The following is a 23557-nucleotide window of genomic DNA, read 5'->3' on the forward strand; positions in this document are numbered from 1 at the left end:
TTTTCTTCTCCTTCTCCTTCTTTTCTTCTCCTTCTCCTTTTTCCTCTTCCCCACTCCTCCTGTCCATTCCCTACTAGTACTGATGATGATATCTAGTTGGGTTATGAAATGTCTGCAAGAAAACAAAAAACACTCAGAGAGCACCAAGGACCATACAGTCCTCCTCCTCCTCCTCCTCCTCCTCCTCCTCCTCCTCCTCTTCTTCTTCTTCTTCTTCTTCTTCCTCTTCCTCTTCCTCTTCTTCTACCTCTTCCTCTTCCTCTTCTTCCTCCTCCTCTTCCTCCTCTTCTTCTTCCTCCTCCTCCTCCTCCTCCTCCTCCTCCTCCTCCTTCTCCTCCTCCTCCTCTTCTTCTTCTTCTTCTTCTTCTTCCTCTTCCTCTTCCTCTTCTTCTACCTCTTCCTCTTCCTCTTCTTCCTCCTCCTCTTCCTCCTCTTCTTCTTACTCCTCCTCCTCCTCCTCCTCCTCCTCTTCTTCTTCTTCTTCTTCTTCCTCTTCTTCTTCTTCCTCCTCCTCCTCCTCCTCTTCTTCTTACTTCTTCTCCTCCTCCTCCTCCTCCTCCTCCTCCTCCTCCTCTTCTTCTTCTTCTTCTTCTTCTTCTTCTTCTTCCTCTTCCTCTTCTACCTCTTCCTGTTCTTCCTCCTCCTCCTCCTCCTCCTCCTCCTCCTCCTCCTCCTCCTCCTCCTCCTCCTCCTCCTCCTCCCATTATGGTTTGTTGAAGGCTCCCCCATCATCTGGTTCAATTGAGCAATGTTGTCCTAGGCAGCTACAACTGGGCACCAGTACCAAACGGACTGGGGTTCCAATCAAACGAAAGAGCATCTCGTAGATGATCTTGCAAAATCGATGGACAAAGCAGACAAAATGAAGGAACACGGGAAAATGAGGAAGGATTTCTTGCAGCCGCCCTCTTTCTCAGCCGAGACTTCGATGATACTCCACTGGTCCACTCCACTTATGCTTTTGTTGATGACGGGCATACCTGGGCGCTAAGCCAGACTTATCCCTGGGCATGAATTGATGCTCTGTTGAGGGCAAATGTTTTGTAAGGCGCGTAAAAGACCGTGGCGTAAACTTGCTAAATTGGAGGAATGTGCCGGACAGAACGTGGGCTCGATTAAAACATGAGGGCTTTTGCAAAACTTACCCAGGTCAAAGGTCAGGATTCTTGACCGGGTTGTCTTAGATCAGAGTTGGCAGTCTGAGTGACACTCGGATTTGTTTTCTTTTTAAATATTTTTTTTTTAAAAAAAAAAAAGCGAAGACAGAACTTGATTATGGGGAACTGGGCAGAATCGGCTGCTTTAAGAAAGGAAACCCATGTAGGGAATGCGCAAGAGAGGGCGAGCATAATAAAACCTTTGTAAGCGCTCTTTTCTGAGGCAAAAAGGGAGTTTTCTGCTCTGCTGAGCAGGGAGGTTTTGACGAGCTGACGCTGCGTTGTTCTTTAGCCTTTGGCTTTTGTGCAGACTAGGAAACGTGCCTCTGGCATGTGGCAAACCTTTCACGCATCAGATGCATGTGTGTGTCTGTGTGTGTGTTTCATAATATCCCTTCCTTCAGCAACTGGACCGTGTCTTCGCACATCAGCCCGAACTTCAGAGCAAAGCAGAAAGCCACACCAGTTTGATGTGCTTTGCAAACGTTGCGCCTTTGGTTATGTGAGCCGGAGACAGCCACGGCAGTGGAGATATACCGGTTGTCCTCAACTTTGAATAGAATAGAATAGAGCTGGGTGGGACCTTGGAGGTCTTCTAGTCCAGCCCCTTGCTCAAGCAGGAGAACTGTACTATAAAGTGGCTATCCGGTGATGGAGTGCCCATGATTTCTGAAAGCAAGCAGTTCCGATGGTTGATTGTCTTAACTGGTAGGAAGTTTTCAAGGTTGCTTTTATCCTTGGTTAATTTCTATCCATTGTTTCTTGTCCTGCCTTCTGGTGCTTTGGAGAATAATTTGACTTCCTCTTCTTTGTGGCAGCCCCTCAAATATTGGAACACTGCTATCGTGTCATCCATAATTCTTCATTTCTCTAGACTAGCCAAACCCAAATCCTGCAGCCGTTTTCCATATGTTTTAGTCTCCGGGCCTTTGATCGTCTTACTTGCTCTTCTCTGCACTTTTTCCAAAGTCTCAACTAGTTTGGAAAAAGTTCAGGATGCAACTAAGATTGACAACTTCCAACTACTTGCTTAGCAACGGTTTCAAAGTTACAATGTCACTGAGAAAAATGATTTACGATCGTCCTCGCATTTGTGACTGTTGCGGCCTCCCCATGTCCCGTGATCAACACTGGTGACCTTTCCAGCTGACTTCTGACAAGCAAAGTCACTGCAGCCTTTAAGGCAGCGCGATTCACTTAAGGTTGCAAAATTGGGCATGGCTTGCTGAACAACTGCCTTGCTTAGTGACAGAAATTCTGCTCCCAATTGTGGTTGAGGATTAACTGTGATGATAGCACTAGCCCTTAGACTTATATACCACTTCACATTGCTTTTACGGCCCTCTCTAACTGGTTTGCAGAGTCAGCCTCTTGCCCCCAACCATCTGGGTCCTCATTTGATCAACCTCGGAAGGACGGAAGGCTGAGTCCACCTTGATCCGGTCAGGATCGAACTCCTGGCAGTGGGCAGAGTTAGCCTGCAATACTACATTCGAACCACTGCATCACCATGACTCACAAATTGGGAACCAGTAAAGAGACTGGGGAAAAAAAAAAGAAGGGATGAGGCGGCTCAGTGGCTAAGATGCTGAGCTTGTTGATCAGAAAGGTTGGCAGTTCGGCGGTTCGAATCCCTAGCTCCGCATAACGGAGTGAACTCTCATTACTGGTCCCAGCTTCTGCCAACCTAGCAGTTCGAAAGCATGTAAAAAATGCAAGTAGAAAAATAGGGACCCCTTTGGTGGGAAGGGAACAGCGTTCCATGAGCTTTCAAAGGCATTTAGTCCTGCCGGCCACATGACCACGGAGACGTCTTCGGACAGCGCTGGCTCTTCTTCAGCTTTGTAACGGAGATGAGCACCGGCCCCTAGAGCCGGAAACGACTAACACGAATGCTCAACGGGAACCTTTTTACCTTTACCTTTCAAGAGGTTGGAATTAACACAATCAAACTGGAATCGGGAACTAAATAGGATAAGAAGGTAGAATAGCGTGAACCAAAATAAACACCTGGATGGACAGAAGATAGAATTCAGTAGCATGAATTATACAGTTAAGCATCTGTCATTCAGAGCACCCAGGGATTTTGGGATTATGTGGATTTAAAGTGGTCCTCAGGTCAAAATGCTTATTTCTTGCAGCCCAACCAAGGCCAACTTCAAATCCCAAGACTGAGGAATTTGGGTCAGCGGGTAAAATATGTCCAACAAGTACGGACTTCTGTACTTAATACTTGAGTATTAGCGCATTTAATACTTGAGTATTAGCCAGGTAGATTAGCAGCCGGTCCACCTGTGCTATGCTGCGACCAAGTCTTGCCAAAACGTTGTTTTCTTCTTTGAGATCTTGGCCACCCAAGGAGATCTCCCAAGGATTGTATCTCCTGGTCTTCTGCTTGCTCTTTTGTGTTGGAATTCAGCTTCCTTCGTTCCCCTGGGCTTGAATGAAACCTTGTTTCTTTTTCTTGGCTGGGGGCTGTGGATGAGAGAGGGGAGCACCTTAAAAGGAGACCTACCCCACCCTGCTGCAGGCATTTCTATCCTCTTGTCAACAAGGTAAAGTTTCCCCTTGCACATCCGTGCTAGTCATTTCCAGCTCTAGGGGCAGTGCTCATCTCTGTTCCAAAGCCGAAGAACCAGCGTTGTCCAAAGACGTCTCCGTGGTCATGCGGCCGGCATGACTAAATGCCGAAGGCGCACGGAATGCTGTTCCCTTCCGACCAAAGAGGTCCCTGTTTTTCTACTTGCACTTTTCACGTGCTTTCGAACTGCTAGGTTGGCAGAAGCTGGGACCAGTAAACGGGAGCTCACTCCATGACGCGGCGCTAGGGATTCGAACCGCCGAACTGCCGACCTTTCTGATCGACAAGCTCAGCGTCTTAGCCACTGAGCCACCGCTTGTCAACAAAGCATCTGTCAAATGCCAGCTGCCCTGAGGTTGTTTGTTGATCAACCTTAAGTAGAAATACCCGGAGGCCTTGAGGGACCCAGATTGAGGGAGATCATCTTCCACCTCGGATGGAGGATTCCCTGCTTTAGTCATCACGGCTGACTGAGAAGGCCCAAGAGAAGGATTTGTTTTTGTCCCTTGAGATCATGACACAATGCTTCAAAAAGAAGAGAGTCGAAAACCACATTATTTAGCCAATGAGATGTTGTAATGCCTCCGCTCCCCAGACAATGAGCAACCTATATTTTAGATGCCTAACTTCTTAACTCACCCTGTTGCCAAACTGGATGGGCAAAGTGAGAGTAGGAGAGGCTATTTCAGCCCGAACTATCTACGGTTCGATCTGGGCACCTCCTTGTGAGAAAGCTTGGGTGGAAGAAATCCACCTGCCCACCTGTTGGTTGCAGGTGGACCATACTGTTGGCTTCCATGGGGCTGAATGAAAGAGAGCACCCATAGCCAAAATTAAACAGGGGAGAGAGAGAGGAGAGAAGAGAAGAGAAAGAGAGAGAGAAGAAAAAGAGAGAGGAGAGAAAGAGAGAGAGAAGAGAAAGAGTGGGGAGAGAGAGAGAAGGGAGAGAAGGGAAGGAGAGAGAGAGAAGAGAGAGAAGAGAAGAGAGAGAGAGAAGAGAGAGAGAGAGGAGAGAGAGAGAAGAGAGAGAAGGAGAGAGAGAGAAGAGAGAGAAGAGAAAGAGAGAGAGAAGAAAGAGGAGAGAAAGAGAGAGAAGAGAGGAGAGAAAGAAAGAGAGAGGAGAGAGGAGAGAAAGAGAGAGAGAGAGAGAGAGAGAGAAAGAGAGAGAGAAGAGAAAGAGAGAGGAGAGAGAGAGAGAGAGAAAGAGAGAGAAGAGAAGGGGAGAGAGAGAAGAGAGAGAAGAAAGAGGAGAGAAAGAAAGAGAGAGAAGAGAGGAGAGAAAGAAAGAGAGAGGAGAGAGAGAGAAGGAGAGAGAGAGAAGGAGAGAGAGAGAGAAGGAGAGAGAGAGAAGGAGAGAGAGAGGTCTAAACTGGCTCATCAGGCTGAGAAGTGGGAACAAAGAAAAGCTTATTTCCTTCCCTCCTACAGTTGTGATTCAGGGTCATCTGTTGAAACCAAGCTGGGTGATCGAAGGTCAGCAGATGTTTACGCCTGATTATCTAAGTCTTTCTTAGTTTCATTTGCCATTTCTAGTGAACTGGAAGAGTGGTTTGGGTTAGGTGTGGTTGTTGGCTTTAAATCTAGTTCTCTTTGTTTGTGTGTGTATGTGTGTGTGAGTGTGTGTGTTGGTTTTTTCCCAGACAGCTGGATCAAGGAGAGAGAGAGAAAAAAAAACACTGTGGGAAACTGTATCCCATCCTTCGGCAAAGGGACGGCTTTGGCCATCCTCTCTTTTGTTATCTCTTTCGGTTTTTTTTCTTCTTCTGTTCAACCTCCCCTCGCAATCTGGACAATTTCCGGAGCTTTGTGTAGAGGGAAGAGATAGCGAGAAGCAGTGGAGAAAGTAGATCTAAACAACTAATTTGGATTCTGCAGATGGAACCTGCTCTGCAGTCGAGGTAGCAGCTCACAATCTTAAGATCAGAAGATCATGAACCAGCTTGGGGTGGAACGGGTGGAAGTGAGAAAGAATGAAAGCAAGAAGAAAGAGAGAGAGAGAAAGAGAGAGAGAAAGAAAGAGAGAGAAAGAAAGGGAGGGAACAGAAAAGAAGGAAAAGAAGAGGGAAAAGAAACATAGAAAAAGAGAGAGAGAGAGAGAGAGACGAAAGAGAAAGAAAGAAAGAAAGAAAGAAAGAAAGAAAGAAAGAAAGAAAGAAAGAAAGAAAGAAAGAAAGAAAGAAAGAAAGAAAGGGAGGGAGGGAAAGAAAGAAAGAAAGATAGAGAAAGATAGATAGATAGATAGATAGATAGAGAGAGAGAGAGAGAAAGAGAGAGAAAGAAAGAAAGAAAGAAAGAAAGAAAGAAAGAAAGAAAGAAAGAAAGAAAGAAAGAAAGAAAGAAAGAAAGAAAGAGGTAGATGGCCTGGCTAATTTGATGAGGGAGGCTGCCTGGGTCATATTCACATGTCAACAATTTTGAAATTCATCAGATGGCGGAGGGACCAAAGGAGAGTGAGAGTGTAGCATTGATTCATGTGCTGATTGTATCTAATTTTTTTTTTGAGGAAGTGCCTTCAAACCAACGTTAACTCTTAACAACTTGCTGGAGAAGTCCTGGCAGATTTCTTGGCCAGATTTTACTTTGCCATTGCAACTGAATTACCATTCCTGCCTATGGCTGAGAGGGTGTGACTGGCCCAAGATTACCCAGCTAGCTTCGTGCCTAGAACTCCCAGCCTCCCAGTTTCTGTCCCGATGCCTTCAATATTTCATCACCAGCCTAAATGGTTAAGGTGCTGGCCTAAAAACCAGGAGTCTGCGAGTTGCCTTAGTCTTGCCTTAGGCATGAAGCCAGCTGGTGACTTTGAATCCATCACTAGGAGATGGTGAGTTCTAGTCCCACCTTAGGCATGAAAGCCAGATGGGTGTGTTTGGCCGAATCCCCAGGAGTCGGTGAGTTCTAGTTCCACCTTAGGCATGAAAGCTGATGGGGTGACTTTGGGCCAATCACCAGGAGATGGGGAGTTCTAGTTCCACCTTCAAAATGTAAGCTGGCTGGGTGACTTTAGGTAAATCACAAGGAGACAGTGAGTTCTAGTCGCTTCTTAACCATGAAAGCTAAGACTTGGGCCCAATCCCTCGCTCTCGGTTGAACCCACCTCACAGGGTTGTTGTGGGTAAAATAGGGAATGGGGATTTTGCAGTGTCCTTCCCTTGCCACACCCACCAAGCCACACCACACCCACCAAGCCACTGCCCACAGAATCGGTGGTAAAAAAAATTGAATCCCACCACTGGTCATAATGTGAGGACTCCCTATGCTTTCCTTCATCTGGGCTTAGTCCTGAGTTGTTGTTTTTTCCCCTTTCCCCCCTTCTTTTATAGGGTGGAAAACGTTCCAGTTTAATTCCACGGAGAAACACATCGCTGTCTACCACGAAGAGGGCTCTTCTTCCGTGTTCGTCGGAGCGGAAAACAAACTTTACTATTACAATTTTGAGGACTCCACCAGCCACGTGGTGAGGAGACTGGGAAAGGGAGGGCGAAGTTGATCTTTGATGTTTTTGTTGTGGTTAGCCGGCAGCAGGTGTGGACAGCTGAGGAGAGCGAGGACTCAGATGAGGGGCCAAGACCATTAGGGAGTGGACAGCTGCCTTCAGAGATTGTGGGGGCTGGCAGCAGCGATGAGGAGGTTCCCGAGGAGCCTGTGCCAAGTGCGCACGCACACAGGGTTGCTCGCAGGACAGAGCAGTTACAGCAGCACAGGCGACTCGGGAGTAAGGCTGCAAGGTAATGGCCCCTCCCTCAAGAGGATAAAAGCCAGGTTTGAAGAAGCGTTCTTTGCAGAAGGCAAAGACGTTCTGAAACTCAGCCTCGTGGACATTATAGTTAGTATTTGAAAACTCTTGTAAACTATTTCTTATCTGTGGGTTTTTGGCAGCCTTGACAAACAACTTGGCGAGACTCTTTCTTGTCGGAGAAAATTAGTAGGAAGTAGCCTTTTATCTGTGAAGAAACAGAATTCATGGATTAAACCTTAAAAGGTGGGGGCTGCTGCCTTTGTCTTGAGTTTGTTCTCTTGGAACCAGGCTGGGCCAGAACAGTTTTAATCGTAGACTTGAAGAGTTCTCCGATCTTTTCAAGAGGTGCCGGATTCTGGAAAACACTTCTTATCCCTTGACGATTATGGGTGACTTCCTTATTCCACACACCCCCATCTCTGAATCATCTCTTCTCCTGGGACGGCTTTAGAAACAGGCAACGTGTTGGTAACTAATTGCGCTGCTGCACCGACAGGAGAGGGGTTGTTATGTTTACAACCAGGGTGGAAAGTTTTAGTATCTGCAGAAAGCTGTTGCAGAATGGAGTGCATCCCTTCTGTAGGCCTGCTAGCCAGAACGAGAGCAGAAGAACGAGTTGGAAGGGACCTTGGAGGTCTTCTAGTCCAACTCAAGCTGGAGGCCCTAGACCAGTTCAGACAAGTGGCTGTCCAGTCTCTTCTTAAAAACCTCCAGGGATGGAGCGCCCACAACTTCTGAAGGCAAGTTGTTCCTCTGATTGATTGTCCTCCCTGTCAGGAAGTTTCTCCTTAATCCCACGTTGATGAGTTTCCATCCATGGTTACTTGTCTGGCCTTCTTGGTGCTTTGGAAAATAGGTTGACTCCCTCTTCAGCCACCCTCTCTAGAAGAGGTCTCCTCCTTCAAATGCCTTTCCTACATCTAGGCCATTGGGTAGGCTTGATACCAAGGGTTGCCTCACCTGTTATCTCTTGGAGCTTGCTTGGATAAGTAACTCATCAGTACATTGAAACAAACTTTTGGCTTCTCTCCTTGAGTAATAGCTTCGTTGAGAAATACCAGTGGTCCCTTCTTCTGTGTGCTGGAATGAGTCCACTGAAAAAGCTAAGATCCTTTCTCTCTTGGTTTGGCAGTTTAATGTACAGTAGGTGGCAAAGCACTGCCAAGTCATATATCAGATTTTAAAAAATTGGGATTAAAAAAGCCATGCATGTAATTATTTTTTCCCTGTTCCTCTTTTTGTACAGGAGCGTTTTGATGTAAATGTATCCAGCTCCATGTGTGGACGTTCAGTAAGTTTGATTAATAGTTCCTTCCTTCCTTCCTTCCTTCCTTCCTTCCTTCCTTCCTTCCTTCCTTCCTTCCTTCCTTCCTTCCTTCCTCCCTTCCTCCCTCCCTCCAGGGGTGGGATTCAATTTTTCTTACTACTGGTTCTGTGGGCGTGGCTTGGTGGGCATGGCAGGGAAAGGACATTTTAAAATCTCCATTCCCTCCCCACTCCCAGGGGAAGGATACTGCAAAATCCCTATCTCTCCCCACCCCACTAACCTGCTTTCCAGCTCCATTCTCCTGTGCAGGGCAACCAAAGAAGACCCAGCCAATCAGCTGGGACTCAGGAGTTGGAGAAGGGATGGGGTTGACGGGGCCAGTCAGAGGTGGGATTGGCCGGTTCTCTGAACCACTCAAAATTTCCACTACCGGTTCTTTAGAACCGGTCAGAACCGGGTGAATACCACCTCTGCTTTCCTCCCTCTCTCCCTCCCTCTCTCTCTGCCTCCCTCCCTTCCTTCTTCCCTTCCCTCCGTTCCCCCTCCTCCTCTTCTTTCTTCTCCTCCTCCCCCCTTTTCCTCTCCTTCATCTTTTTCCTTATTTCTTTTTTCAGGGAGAAGCTGTCAATTATCTTACGTTCATCGGGAAGTACCAGGGCAAAGTGCTGGTTTGTGGCACCAACGCCTGCAAGCCAACCTGCTGGAACTGGGTAAGGTCCATGGTTGCGTCTTCACCCCTTTTCCTTTTGGGGACATTGGCCAAGCGAGACGTGGGGAATTTCATCTTTGGTCTTGTTTTCCTGTCTTCTACAGGTCGACGGTCAGAAAGAGCCAGGAATCAGTGCCCAGAGCTTAGCACCTTTTGGCCTTGAAAAAAATTCCCTTGTCCTCATCGATGGTAAATGAATTCAGAGCTCATAGTTATGAATCCACCAGGGAACTTCTCCAGATCATTTGTTCCGAAGCTCCCTTTCTTCCAACCTCATGTTGGAAGAATATAAAGCTAGATTTACCTTCTTCATTATGTTATAAAAGATCTTGGGGTGACTTAATTTTTGTAAGTATTTGAATACACAAATACGATGGTGCCTTTCATATTCTTCTTATTTCTGTAAGCCAAGTTTCCCCTTGAAGAGCGTGTCCTTCTGTTTAGAAGGCTGGTTGTAGATATTTCTCGTTGCACAATCCCTGTGATGGAATCCCCAGGGGGAAATGACAGATCTTCTTTATGAGAACTCTTTTTGGAATCGGTTGGGCGAGAAGAGAAGTTTCTGGTTCAATTTCTTCCTCATCGTAGAATATAATAGAATAACAGAGTTGGAAAGGACCTTGGAGGTCTTCTGGTCCAAACCCCCGGCCTAGGCAGGAAAACTTACACCACGTCAGACAAATGGCTGTCCAACATCTTTTTAAAAACTACCTGGAGTAATTCACAACTTCTGGAAGCAAGTGGTTCCACTGTCAGGAAATTTCTCCTGTTCTAAGTTGCTTCTCTCTTTGATGAGTTTCCACCCGTTGCTTCTTATCCTGTTCTCAGGTGCTTTGGAGAATAGCTTGACTCCCTCTTCTTTGGGGCAGCCCCTCAGATATTGGAAGACTGCTATCATGTCTCCCCTGGTCCTTCTCTTCCCTAGACTAGCCAGGCCCAGTTCCTGCAACCGTTCTTCATATGTTTTATCCTCCAGTCCCCTAATCATCTTGGTTGCTCTTCTCTGCCATCTTTCTAGAGTCTCAACCTCTTCTTCCTTGTCTTCTAGGCAATGACATCTATTCGACTGTCCGGAAATACCAATACAATGGACGGATCCCTCGTTTTCGGCGGGTGCATGGAGCCACAGAACTTTACACTAGTGACACAGTCATGAAGAGTAAGTGTTGTTGAGGTTCTGGAAGAGACAATTGAGCGACAATGTTGTGCTTTCCAACCCTTGCAAATACCTGACAAGGTGTCTGGCGATGAGGATTAAGGTGACATATCCAGGCAGTCCTTGCTCTGCCTTCAAGACCTACTGTGAGAACATGACTTGCATTGAGGGTTGGTTGGGTGGCAGGATGGCTAGTCAAATAACCCCAATTGGCCCAGTCAGGAGCTTTTTTTCAGGGAAGTTGAAGGCCACCATTTCAATTTTCCCGTGGTGCCCTATATTGACCGATAATGGGGACATTGTGGGGCCTTCTTAAAATAGTGATTCCTGGCTATCCAAAAGTGGTCCAGAGCAACCATAACTCATTGGAGAGTGGTCTTGCCAAGGATGCGAATCGGGGAGAAATTTCCTGAAAGTGAGAACAATTAACCAGTGGAACAACCTGCCTCCAGAAATTGTGGGCACTCTAACACTGGAGGTTTTTAAGAAGAGTTTGGACAGCCACTTGTCTGAAATTGTATAGGGTCTTCTGCTTGAGCTGGGGGTTGGACTATAAGGCCTCCAATGTCCCTTCCCTTGTGGTCAAGCATGGATGTGTTCTCCAGATCTTCAAGAATGAAGTACAGCTCAGAGGAGACTCTGGTAGCTTTTATGTCGAGGTCTGTAGAGATTCTCAGTCGTCCAGATCATGGTTGTTCCAAAGGTGCTTTTTTCTTTGAACATCCAGTGGTGGGATTCAATTTCTTTTACTATCGGTTCTGTGAGTGTGGCTTGGTGGGCATGGCAGGGGAAGGACACTGTAAAAATCTCCATTACCACCCCACTCCTGGGGGAAGGTTACTCCAAAACCCCCATTCCCTCCTCACCCGCTTTCCAGCTCCGTTCTCCTGGGCAGGGCAACCAAAGAAGACTCAGCCAATCAGCTGGGACTCCATGGGAGGCGGAGAAGAGATGGGGGCGGGGCCAGTCAGAGGCGGTATTGGCCGGTTCTCTGAACTACTCAAAATTTCTGCCACCGATTCTCCAGAACGGGTCAGAACCTGCTGAAATGCCACCTCTGGGTTTATCTTCTCTTCTGTATAAGAAATGGATTCCCCCGTTCACAGATCTTTTTTCTCTCAAGGAAAGGGAGACCAGGCATTCCCCGGCTTCCACCCAGTCGGAGATGAGCTTTGAGGTTAGGGAGGAAGACTCAAAACAAACACAACTCTGGCCCGGAGGAGTTCAACGGAGCAAAAAAAAAAAAACCCCAAACAAATGCCATCCAGGTGTCTCCTATGTAATTAACATCATGGAGGATGAATTCTCCAAGGTTGGAAACTTCTGATGACAAGCCTCAGATAATTCAAGGTTCCTTCCTTAGGTCCCTCTGGGAGGACTTTTCCGTTCCCAGCTCAGGGGCCGTTCCAAACAGAACAAAAGTGACGGACTGGGCTTTCACCCCTGCAGACTTGGCCTTTAAGCTTTGAATGTAACAGGGTCCAAAGGGCCTCTTCCGTGCACAGAAGGGAGGGGCAGTCAAGCTCAGAAAAAGGCCATGGATTTCAGAAGAGCTAACTTGTCTTCGGAGGTGGAAAAACACTTTATCTCCTGCATAAACCTTTAAGGATGGTTGGGCCTTAGGTAATTATTATTACCTTTATTGTCAGAGTACAACATGTGTACAGTGAGATTGGCTGAGCCTCCCTTCGTGCACCTCCCGCCCCCCAACACCACTCACAGCGAAGACAGAAGTCCCTAACTCAGTCCCAATCTTATTACATCAATTGAGATATTCGTGGAGGGCTCAGCAGGTGGTGCAAACCAAGTGTCAACTCATAAAATATTTCTATGGTCTTTTAGAGTTGCCAACAGAAAGGGAGGGGAGAGCAGTGCAGCAGCTCGGAAACCGAAAGCGCATTCCACAAATGTTTTCAAAGATAGTAACTAGGCGACTGAAGTTTCCGCCGTGCAAAATTCTAACTGGAGAGCATGATTGATGACTCTGGGCTATGGACGTGTCCCATTGGAGAATATGAATTATGATACACCCAGAGGGGTTGGGGAAAACCAGGGTCAAGGGTGACGATGAATTATGTGTCTCAGAGTCAGCTACACCCAGGCAGTTCTGGCATGTTTATTCCTAATAAATCTTTAAGTTTTGGAGGTTTGGCTCGAGACTCATGGTTTAAATGGGGTTAAGTGCCGGAATCCCAACACCTAGTTTGTTTGATGTGTTGGTAATGTTGGATCGTGTGATCAACTTAATCCATAATTCTGTGTTTGTACAACTTGGTAAGCCCCAAAGCTTTACCAAGGTTAACTGTAACCTAGCTTGTTGTGTGAAACCAATGCACCTGAGTGGTTTTTCCCATGATTTAGTTAAACATATTGCATGAACATGAAAAGGGTTGACAGTAATCAGGCATGGGTGTTTTGTGTAGGTTCTGAGCTGAAGGATCTGCTCAGGCTTGTTCTGCTTTCTTTTCTAATCTCACCGGCTCCACCTTTTCCCTCCTGGCAGATCCACAATTTGTGAAGATTGCGCCAATCCGACAAGAAGAGGCCTACAATGATAAGATCTACTTCTTCTTCCGAGAGGACAATCCTGACTGGCCAATTAATCCTTTGGCTCCAAGGAAGATCTCCAGGGTGGCTCAAGTGTGCAAGGTCAAGAATGGGCTTTTGAAAAGCTCTTGGGATACTTGGCTATCTTGGTAGCTTAATTTTGGTGGGAACCAAGCCCTCATGACCACCAACAATCCCGCGTGAATGATGACAGGCGCATTGTGATGCAAACAATTTTGGATCCTGTACTTTCATCAGACACCACAATATGTAGAAATCATTCAGTGGTGCATACCACTGCGTCAATGGTGCAATAATGGTATTGCACCCGGCCATTGTGACTTCCTGGTGGCTTGCTATGGGCCCTGCACCAACCAGTGGAGTCGATGGCTTAGAGCCACAGCTAAATTCAGTCATGATGTCTTCTTCAATCAATGAGGTCAAGAGCAAAGAATCAAGACCAGGTTGCAACATAAAAATATTTATTCAAGGTTGTACACAAGGATCTGGTCAGCTAAAGTTAAACCCAAAATTGGCACCAGATGAGTGGAAAAAGAATTCAGGAGGGACTGGACTTGGAGTGCTTGTTGGAACGCAACAATCCTAAGCTGATGACACACTTAACTCCTCCCTCCTAGCTTTGCCTGCTCTTCTCCTACAAATGATTCCTTAGCAGAATGCATGAACCCAGTTTGGGTCTTCTCATCCCCTCTGGAAGATTTCCCCCCCCTGAATTGTAGATTTGTGCAAAAGGAATAGGTGGTGAAATGAGATACCCTCCATCCGTTAGTTTTTACTCTCGAGCCATAAATTGTTTCTGAAAAGATCAAGTTTAATGATCTGTTTTAAGAAAAGATTAGAATGGCCCCCCAGAGCTCAGAAGAGGCGTTTTTCTGTTCTGTTAGTAAACCCCCTTTCCCCCTTCTCTCTGCAGGGTGACAAAGGGGGCAACGGCTCCTTTTCGGCAGCCAAGTGGACGACTCTCTTGAAGCTCATGTTGGTCTGTGTGGACTCAGCCACTAACCGAAACTTTGACTGGCTTCAAGACATCTTTATCGTTGAGTCGGACCAGTGGTTTCAGACAAAGATCTATGGGCTTTTCCTAAATGAATGGTGAGTCTTTGGCTCTTGGACCATCCATCACCACCACCAGAGGACTTCTGGTTGGCTTTGAAGAACCTTCTTCGTCCCTTGCGGGAACTTTCCTTCCTTCTTTCCTGTCTTTATCTATGTAACATGGAATTAGATTATGGCAAGAGCCTCCCTTTTACTGGCCATAATCGAATAGAAAGCCATACAAATAAGAGTTGCCGTTGATGGCAGGCTGATTCCTTGTATCTCGTTTCCACAGGGGTTACTCCGCCGTCTGTGTCTACTCTGTTAGCGACATCAGCCAACGCTTCAGAACGTCTCCCCTGAAAAACTACACTGGGAAACCCCCTGCTGTGAAGCCAGGACAGGTAAACAGCAGTGGTGAATGCTGGGTGGGAAAATCGATCCTTCCAATATGTAGTCAATTTGGAGACTATGGGGATAACTCAGGGTGAGATATAACAGCAATAGCGTCAACTCATAAAATATTTCTATGGTCTTTTAAGAGTTGCCAACAGAAAGGAAGTGGCGGGGGGGGGGGGAGCAGTGTGGCAGCTTCCATTCCATAAATAGTTTTTCAAAGATAGTAACTAGGTGACTGAAGTTTCTGCCCTGCAAATATCTAATTGGAGAGCATGATTGATGACTCTTGGCTATGGATGTGTCCCATTGGAAAATATGAATTATGATACACCCAGAGGGTGGGGGGAAACCAGGGTCATGAATAACAATGAATGACGTGTCTCAGAGTCAGCTACACCCAGGCAACGCCGGCACGTTAACTCCCAATAAATCCTTTTTAAGTTTTGGAAGTTGGGCTCAAGACTCATGGTTTAAATGGGAGGGTAATTGCCGGAATCCTGACAAATAGCACTTAAGAGTTATATACTGCTTCCCAGTGCTTTCTAGCCCTCTCTAAGCGGTTCACAGAGCCAGCCTATTTTCCCCCAACCATCTGGCTCCTCATTTTACCCACCTCAGAAAGGATGGAACTCAACCTTGAGCCCGGTGTGATTCGATCTGCCAAATTGCAGGCAGCTGGCAGTTAGCAGAAGGAGCCTGCAGTCTGCACTCTAACCCACTGCGCCACCGGGACACGTGGACGTTCTTCTCCATCCGTCTCCTGACTATCATTGTTGTGCCTTTCTTGACAGTGCCTAGAAGAAAAAACTCCACCTGAGACTTTCAAAGTGATCGACAGCTATCCAGAGGTGGCTGACCAAATGAATGGAAAAACCATCTTCTACAGCAAACATCACTACCAGCACCTTGGAGTCCACCAGGTTCGGGCGGCAGATGACAAGAACTACGATGTTCTGTACTTAGCCACAGGTAACCGACAAAGCAATCCGTAACACGCTTGCTAGTTTTAGAAATTGTGTGTGAAAGGTTCGATAGGAAGCCTCCGTGGCTATGGGAGAGATCGTCTCAACTCAATATGAAGGCACTTTGGACATCTTCTCTCGTCTACAAACAACATCAAGCTTTGGGTTAGCCGATCTCCCCACTTGTTTTATAGCAAGACTCTTGAAACCTGCAATCTTGCACTTAGCGAGTGCTGGATCCTACAGCTGTCTCTGAATTAGTTCTCTCTTGCTGTGATCCAGATGAAAGTTGGATTGCAACAGCGGTGAATAGCCAGGAATCGGAGTTGGAGAAATGGGTAGATTTGGCTTCTCATTTGCAGATGTCTCATTCTCCCTTCCATAGCCTTTTCTGGGCTGTGATCTTGGGACCCGGAGAGATCTAACGTTAGGTTGCACAGTTGCACAATTGCCTATCCTCCCAGCTTTCGATGTGATACCCTACACTGTTGAGTGTTGTTGCTTTCTGTATAGCCACCTGTTCTACTCTCATCTTTCCGGCTATTTCTCAAATGAGAACTCTTACAGAGAATTCTCACGACTCAAATATTTGGTTGCTGGGATAAGACCATAACGTGGGAATTAAAGATGGAAGAGCAGGGAAAAAGGTCCATTCTGAAGGGTTTTATGGTCAAGTATTCAAATCCATCCAAGTGGAAAATGTCATTTTGCTTCTGTGGTCCGTTTGAGTTCTTGTCACTTGTTCCACCACTAGAAGTTCTCACCATCCACGTCACTTTCTTCATCTTGCTAATCCTTTCTTTCTTCTCATCCCACATACAGACAAAGGAAGCATCCATAAGGTGGTTGTCTTACCAGACGGAGCCATGAATATCCTGGAAATCCAGCCTTTCCAATCCCAGGCAGCCATTCTCGCTATGATTTTGGACAAAACAAGGGTAAGAAAGACTTCCCATGACTTTATCAGGATACGGGTTCATGCATGATATCAGGCTACGGAGTAACCTGTTCTGACTTAGTATGTGTTGAACCAAGTTTGGTTTCCTTTGTAAACTGGTGTATATAGCTTTTGTTGTAAAAGCAGTCAGCATGGCTTGTTCAGCAAACCACAGTTAAAGCAAATCATGGCTTGTTATTCTCTATGGACAGTGTTTGTCCGAAACAAATAGGAAACATTTTATTGCTGGGGGGAAGATTGTGGGTGGGCTAAAATGTCTTTAGGATATGCAGGGGCTTCCAGATATCCTGGGTGAAACTCTAGTTTAAATTTGGGCATCAACATTCAAAAGTGTTTTGTTTTTTTTAAAACTAGCCATTCCCACATGCTTGGAAGCCTTCTTTCTGTCATTTTTCAAGTCTTTACCCTTTGGGGATCTTTTGTGTATAACCAAGTATACAAGAAGGGATGAGGAGGCTCAGTGGCTAAGATGCTGGGCTTGCCGATCAGAAAGTTTGGCAGTTCGAATCCCTAGCGCCACATAACGGAGTGAGCTCCTGTTCCTTGTCCCAGATTCTGCCAACCTAGCAGTTCAAAAGCACGTAAAAATGCAAGTAGAAAAATAGGAACCCCTTTGGTGGGAAGATAACAGCGTTCCGTGTACCTTCAGCATTTAATCATGCCAGTCACATGACCATGGAGATGTCTTCGGACAATGCTGGCTCTTCGGCTTTGTAACGGAGATGAGCACTGCCCCCTAGAACTGGAAACGACTAGTGTGTATGTGCAAGGTGAACCTTTCCCTTTACCCAAGTATACAGCTACAGTTGGAACAGCTGTATTGAACTAGGAAATGGTTTATATCCAAATAGGCTGATGGACTCATTCTGATGGGTTGCGAGAACCCCATTGAGAATTTATCTAGAGGTCTCTGCATGTGAGACACACGTTACAACTAGGTAGATCTTTGATTGCAGTGGCCATCTTGAATTTTTTGATCATGCAGTGAAGACACTCCTGAATTTATCTAAGAGTGGTCAACATGTGAGTGTCCACCTATTGTTAGATCCTGGTTTCCATCTTCCTTTGTCATTGATCCCTCTGGCCAGGATGTCAAATCTGCGTTTCATGACCTTGAGACAGCTGCTCATTTTCCACATCTGGCTGACTATCTCTTGATGGTCAATAAAGCTCCTTTCAATGGCTCCTTTGTTTTATTTTGCAGAATGAATTAATTGTGGCTTCAGCAAACGAGGTGGTGCAGCTCCCCATGGCCTCTTGTGGGGCATATAAGAACAACTGTGGGAGTTGTGTGCTGTCCAGAGACCCCTACTGTGGATGGGTCAACGAGAAATGCACTTCGATTAATGAGCATGAAAATGGGTAGGTTACATAATTGATACAATTGGTGTGATGGCCACATAGGATGGCTGAGATCACCAGAGCATCTTAAACCAGACAAGCATTTCTAAAACATAAATGTGACGTTGCTTTCTCAACTGGGTGTATTCATCAATTCTGGTCCACCAGGTAAAGATCTTATGAGATATGTTCCCACATGCGAAGCTTGGTTAGCGTTGACTTTGGCTACTTGTTTTGGCTTATCTCTTGCATGAACCCAACCAAACAGATTATTGCTGAGCTAATATATTATACAAACCAAGAAAAGTGGTTTTACTGGGTAGCAACCCAGTAAAAATGTGTGAGAACATGACCTTCTAATAAGACAATGAAATGTTTTCATTGTGATTCTTCAGCTATTTTTTGACCAGCTAAACAAATGTAAATAATAATGTGATTACCATGTATCTTTTATGGAGATGCCACAGGCTGACCCTTTGATGGCTTAGATTATTGAAGAAATATGATATTTAACTTAATTTTCCATTTTTTTTAGAACCTTATTGCAGTTTCTAGAACATGATGTTCCTCAAAACATTTGTCAAAGCTACTTGGCCTCTGAAGGTAATATTCATAAACAAACTTGAGCACACTTAAGAAGTACTCTTAAGAAGGTGTTTCCTGCAAAATCTGTGAAAAGATGTTTTTAAAAGCCCACAAGGAATTAGGAGAAGGAAAAAGATGTGAGGGGTGTGGGAATGACGTTTTGTTAGGAAAAAGAACGGCCACCGGACAAAGTGTTGAAAGTAGCAGTGGATTTCAGGGGGGAAAAAAAGTTTTGTGATTTTAGAATGAAGAAAAAAATAATAAACGGAGTTGATGGAAGGTTATAAAAATCATCATATTAGAATTCAGTTTTATTTGTTATATTTGGCAACTGCCCCAAACTTTGGGCAGTGGATAGTAAAGTGAAACAAATTACGAATCATGCGAAACTGAAATAATCAGTTAAAAAGATACAGAAATGTGAATGTGGGGCAGACCACCCATATGCCAACCAGGTGAAAACTTGTCAGAAAAGGAAAATTTTCAGGCTATTCCTGAAAACAGGATACCATCTGAACCTCCAGAAGTAGCATTTTCTATAATATGGAGGAAACCACAGGGAAAGCCAACCATGAACCTTGCACAGGGAAGGGATTCGTACCCAGTTTTCCCAAGAAGACCAGACCAGACCAATAAACAATTTTAATTTGTTGGGTTTGGCCACAAATATGAAAAGAGGTCATCTAATGACACTGGTTTGGCAGTAGACACGGAGTAGATAATCTCTCCGCAACCTGAAAAAAAAAAGTACTTCATGAGGACTACCAGTTTGAGGGCCTCAAAAATGTGGAGACTCTAGAAAGAGTGCAGAGAAAAGCGACAAAGATGATAGCGGTCTTCCAATATTTGAGGGGCTGGTCAACCCCAAAGCACCTAGAGGCAGGACGAGAAGCGATGGATGGAAACTAATCAAGGAGAGAAGCAACCCAGAACTAGGGAGAAATTTCCTGACAGGGAGGACAATTAAACTAGTGGAACAGCTTGCTACCAGAAATATTGGGCTCTCCATCACTACAGGCTTTTAAGAAGAAACGGAACAGCCACTTGTCTGAAATGGTTCCGGTTCTCCTGCTTGAGCAGAGGGCTGGACTAGAAGACCTCCAAGGTCCCTTCCAGATATTCTGCGTGAAACTCTAGTTTAAATTAAACCTTAGTTGTTGTTTTTTAATTAGCCATTCCCACCTGCTTGGAAGCCTTCTTCCTCTGTTTTTCAAATCTGTTTCCTCTCTCTCTCTCTCTCTCTCTCTCTCTCTCTCTCTGTGTGTGTGTGTCTGTGTGTGTGTCTGTGTGTGTGTGTGTAAAACCAAGTATACATATACACTTGGAACAGTTACCTTGAACTAGGAAATGGTTTATTTCCAAATAGCCTGATGGACTGATTCTGGTCCCTTTTGAGAATTTATCTAAAGGTCTCTGCATCTCTGTTCCTTCCAACTCTGTAATTCTGTTATTTAAAAGGAGATGAGAAATATTCAGAAAGGGAGACAGAGAGGCCCAATCTGTCCCACCACTGACCCTTTCCTTCCTTCTTTCCTCCCTTCTTCTCCTCAGGAGACGGCAGCAGTTCCACCCCAAAGAATGTGACCTTACACTCCCGCTATTTCCTGAACTGTTTTCAAGAATCTCATTATGCTAATTACACTTGGCTTCACAATGACCAGCCAGTTGCCCATTGCAGCTCTGGGCACCGTCACTGCCTTCATTTCATTGACAATATGACCGCTGAGCTCTATGGCAAGTATTCCTGCGTATCGAAAGAAGATTGGTTCCATCAGACAGTCATAACTGAATACCTGGAGAATCCCTCTCAGGACAGCGGGTACAAGTATGCAAAATCAGTGGGACTTGGCTCCATGCCCTCTTTATCATTCTGGCTGGGGTTACTGCACATAATAGCTATAGTCTTCATCGTCCAGTAAAGCCCGATCTTCTGTGGACTTTCACAACATTCCTCTCCTAGGCCGGATGTTCAGGAGCGTCTCTGCTGAAGACATCTGACAGTTCAGATGGTTGTAGAGATGAAACCTCTTCTTGATCTTTTTGACATCTGGATGGAAGCAAACGAAGAAGAAGAAGACGATGAAGAAGAAGACAAAGGGACTCGGGAGAAGGAAAAATGACTGATCTGATACCCTCAGTTTCACCTGTTGAGATTGGGTGGTTCTACAAATCGGACAAATAACATCATAAATCAATATTTCGGGAAGGACGTGGAATGTCTTAATGGGAAAACCTTGTGTGGTGGCCTTGAGACCTGACTAATCCAACCTCGAAAAAGAAAGATGAGTTTTGCCTAGAAGCAGATTAGCACTTACAAGGTCTATTTTTTTACAAGATCTCTGCCAGTGGCTTTTCAAGTTAACTCCTTCCCGTCTTTGTAGAAAGGGCTTGGCTCCATATTTGTTCAGGAGTCCAGCTTGAGACAATGGCATTTCCAATTCTCTACCAACCCCACTGGTGTTACTACTGCTTATTGAAGAATAGCGAGTGCCGGTGTCTAGATCTATCGGTCGTAAACTTTCAAACAAAAGCCCTTATTATATTTCAGAATAGTTGCAGTATATTTATTTATTATATTTTCTCTTTGTAAAAGAGAAAGCTCCCAACTCTTTCTATGTAAATATTTGTTCTACATTGTTTGCTTCCTGGTTTTTTTTTTAAACAATTGGGGTCTGTTAGTTTTTTTATTTAAAAAAACCCCACCCAATTGTTTTATTTGGAAGGCGTTTAATGTTCCTTGGTCAGTGAAGGTTCTCACTCACCTACAGATAGACTAGGGGGGCTAATAGGCCTGCAAACGCCCCATTTCAGGATGGTGGGTTAGAAAGCAATGGTTGAACACCTGAGGTTTGGGAGCTCTGGTTCCTGGAAGAAAAGATCTTAAAGAGGAGTAGAGATTTTTTTTTCTGTGTAAACCTTTACAATGAAGTCCTCCAATCTGGTGCAAAATTGCTCGCCTTAATGTTGGACCAAGATTGATCCTTAAGCCACTTCCCAAGGCTCACTTGCAATCCAATCTTTGTTATGAGGCCATCGCTTGGAGAATCAACTGTGAAATGTGTCCTATTTTGTTATAATACTCCTAACACGTGAGTTCTCTGCACATAAACGGCTTTATTTTTCTTAACTCATCCCTTCCGGTTCCTTCATACTGTTATCACCTCAAAATATGTCCCTCACTACTCTCTGTCTACCACTGGTTCCTCTTCACAGTTAAACATCAACAGGTTCCGTTTACCCTACACCACAAAATGGACCTGTCCTTCCTCCCTTGAGTACCTCTTAATCTTTCGAGCCCCAAAGGCAATTCTGTGCTACACTACATTGTTGTTGTTGTTGTTGTTGTTTTTTAAAAAAGAGCCATTCCTTATTTCGCTTTTGTACATTTCTTTGTCATTGATAGTGTTGTTTTATGATGCACTCTGGACTGCTGCAGCAGTAGATTATGAATACAAGGAATTCAAAACAGGGGTGTTTTATGGGGAGGGGCTATTAAAAAAAAAGTCAAGATGGCGGCTGTGCCATTGAAGGGGGCGAAGCTTTAATCACATGGCTGCGGACGCCATTTTGAGGGGGAGGGGTTTTGACGCACATTTCTCCTAGATATCTCTAAACAAAAAACTTATTCCTTTTTTTATATTTTTGCTTCCAGTTTCTTTGTACCTGAATGTATTTTTTAAATAGAGCACTTTAAAATAAAAACAAGCAAACAAGTAACTGTGGTCAGAATTCACTGGAGTAAAGTCTATGTGTCTTAACGCTTTGGGATTTATCAATCGGTGACTTCCCACTATGGGTCCTTCAATCTATCCAAATCATAGCTGCATCTAGATTCCTCAAAGGTCTACATCAGAGGTCTTCAAACTTGGCAACTTTCAGACTTGTGGACTTCAACTCCCAGAATTCTCCAGTCAGCTGGCTGAGGAATTCTGGGAGTTGAAGTCCACAAGTCTTAAAGTTGCCAAGTTTGGGGACCCCTGGTCTACATGTTCTTTTATTTGGATAATACAGATGTTAAAAAAAATGCAGGTAGTCCTTGACACCATTCAAGGTTATGTCAGATCTCCTCAGGGTTATTTGTGACTTGGATTTGAACTTCTGACAGCTGCTCCCCCCGCCTCCAGATCATGTGACTGCTTTGGGGGCAATTGGCAACTGATCCACATTCGCGGCCATGTCCTATAGTCATATAACTGATTTGGCATAGTTTGGGGGGATTTTTTTTTGCCCCAAACCAGATTTTACTTCCAATTTCTGGTAACAAATAGCCTGTCAGGGTTCCAAGTAATACACCCCATAGCAGTGGTGGGATTCATTTTTTTTTTACTAGTGGATCTGTGGGCATGGCTTGGTGGCCGTGGCAGGGGAAGGTTACTGCAAAACCCCCATTCCCTCCCCAGCCCACTAATCTGCTTTCCAGCTCCATTCTCCTATGCAGGGCAACCAAAGAAGACCCAGCCAATCAGCTGGGACTCAATGGGAGGCAGAGAATAGATGGGGGCGGGGCCAGTCATGGGTAGGATTGGCCAGTTTTCCAAACTACTCAAAATTTCCACTACCGGTTCTCCAGAACTGGTCAGAACCTGCTGAATACCACTTCTGACCCAGAGCAGACATAACTCTGAAGCAGGTAGATTTCTCAAAGAAAAGGTTTATTTGGATATATATCATATTGGGACAGTTCTGGGGAAAACCTACGCTGAAGTTTCCCATGAGTTTCACCTAATTAAAAGTAAAAGTTTTCCACCTTCCCCAAACAATCAGTCCCATGGTCCAATCAAGGTGTCGTCTGGTTGCCTGGTAACTTCACTCCTCCTCTCTCTACCACCTATGGGAATGTCCTTGGTTCCCAGGAGAAAGTATTCTATTTTGGCTACACACCCCAGCTATCTCTTTTCCCCCCTCGCTATCCCCCAGTTCTGGTGTGGCAACACTGAGGCCTCAAAATGCCCTCAGTCAGGTCAGCTTCAGGGTTGACAAACCATTGGCTAAAATGGGTTCATTTAATGACCACAGCGTTTGTTTAAAAGCTGTGCTGTTAGTTCACAGCTGCCACAAGAAAGGATGTAAATTCGGTTGCAGTAAGCTGCTGAAGTACCA

At 45.2% G+C, this 23557-nt stretch overlaps 1 protein-coding gene across 3 annotated transcripts in view; it reads left to right on the top strand.

Moving 5' to 3' along the window:
• Positions 1-21804, top strand: part of SEMA7A (semaphorin 7A (JohnMiltonHagen blood group)) — a 37764-nt gene extending 15960 nt beyond the window's left edge. For 2 of the 3 annotated variants that reach the window (XM_087941549.1, XM_087941550.1), the window contains exons 2-14: positions 7062-7195; positions 8724-8768; positions 9359-9454; positions 9558-9642; positions 10502-10612; positions 13113-13258; positions 14091-14269; positions 14508-14616; positions 15403-15580; positions 16396-16511; positions 17736-17893; positions 18408-18475; positions 20009-21804. In XM_087941549.1, the coding sequence (XP_087797675.1) occupies positions 7062-7195; positions 8724-8768; positions 9359-9454; positions 9558-9642; positions 10502-10612; positions 13113-13258; positions 14091-14269; positions 14508-14616; positions 15403-15580; positions 16396-16511; positions 17736-17893; positions 18408-18475; positions 20009-20376 (1793 nt within the window). In that variant the 3' untranslated portion in view covers positions 20377-21804. Of the gene's footprint in view, positions 1-5444; positions 5637-7061; positions 7196-8723; positions 8769-9358; positions 9455-9557; positions 9643-10501; positions 10613-13112; positions 13259-14090; positions 14270-14507; positions 14617-15402; positions 15581-16395; positions 16512-17735; positions 17894-18407; positions 18476-20008 lie in introns of those variants that run through there. The other variant, XM_087941551.1, reaches the window with a different exon arrangement.
• Positions 21805-23557: the final 1753 nt, after the last annotated feature.

This window comes from Pseudonaja textilis, chromosome 13 (genome assembly GCF_049901715.1).
Source record: "Pseudonaja textilis isolate UNSWEBS1 chromosome 13, rPseTex1.2, whole genome shotgun sequence".
Classification (NCBI taxonomy): Eukaryota; Metazoa; Chordata; class Lepidosauria; order Squamata; family Elapidae; genus Pseudonaja; species Pseudonaja textilis.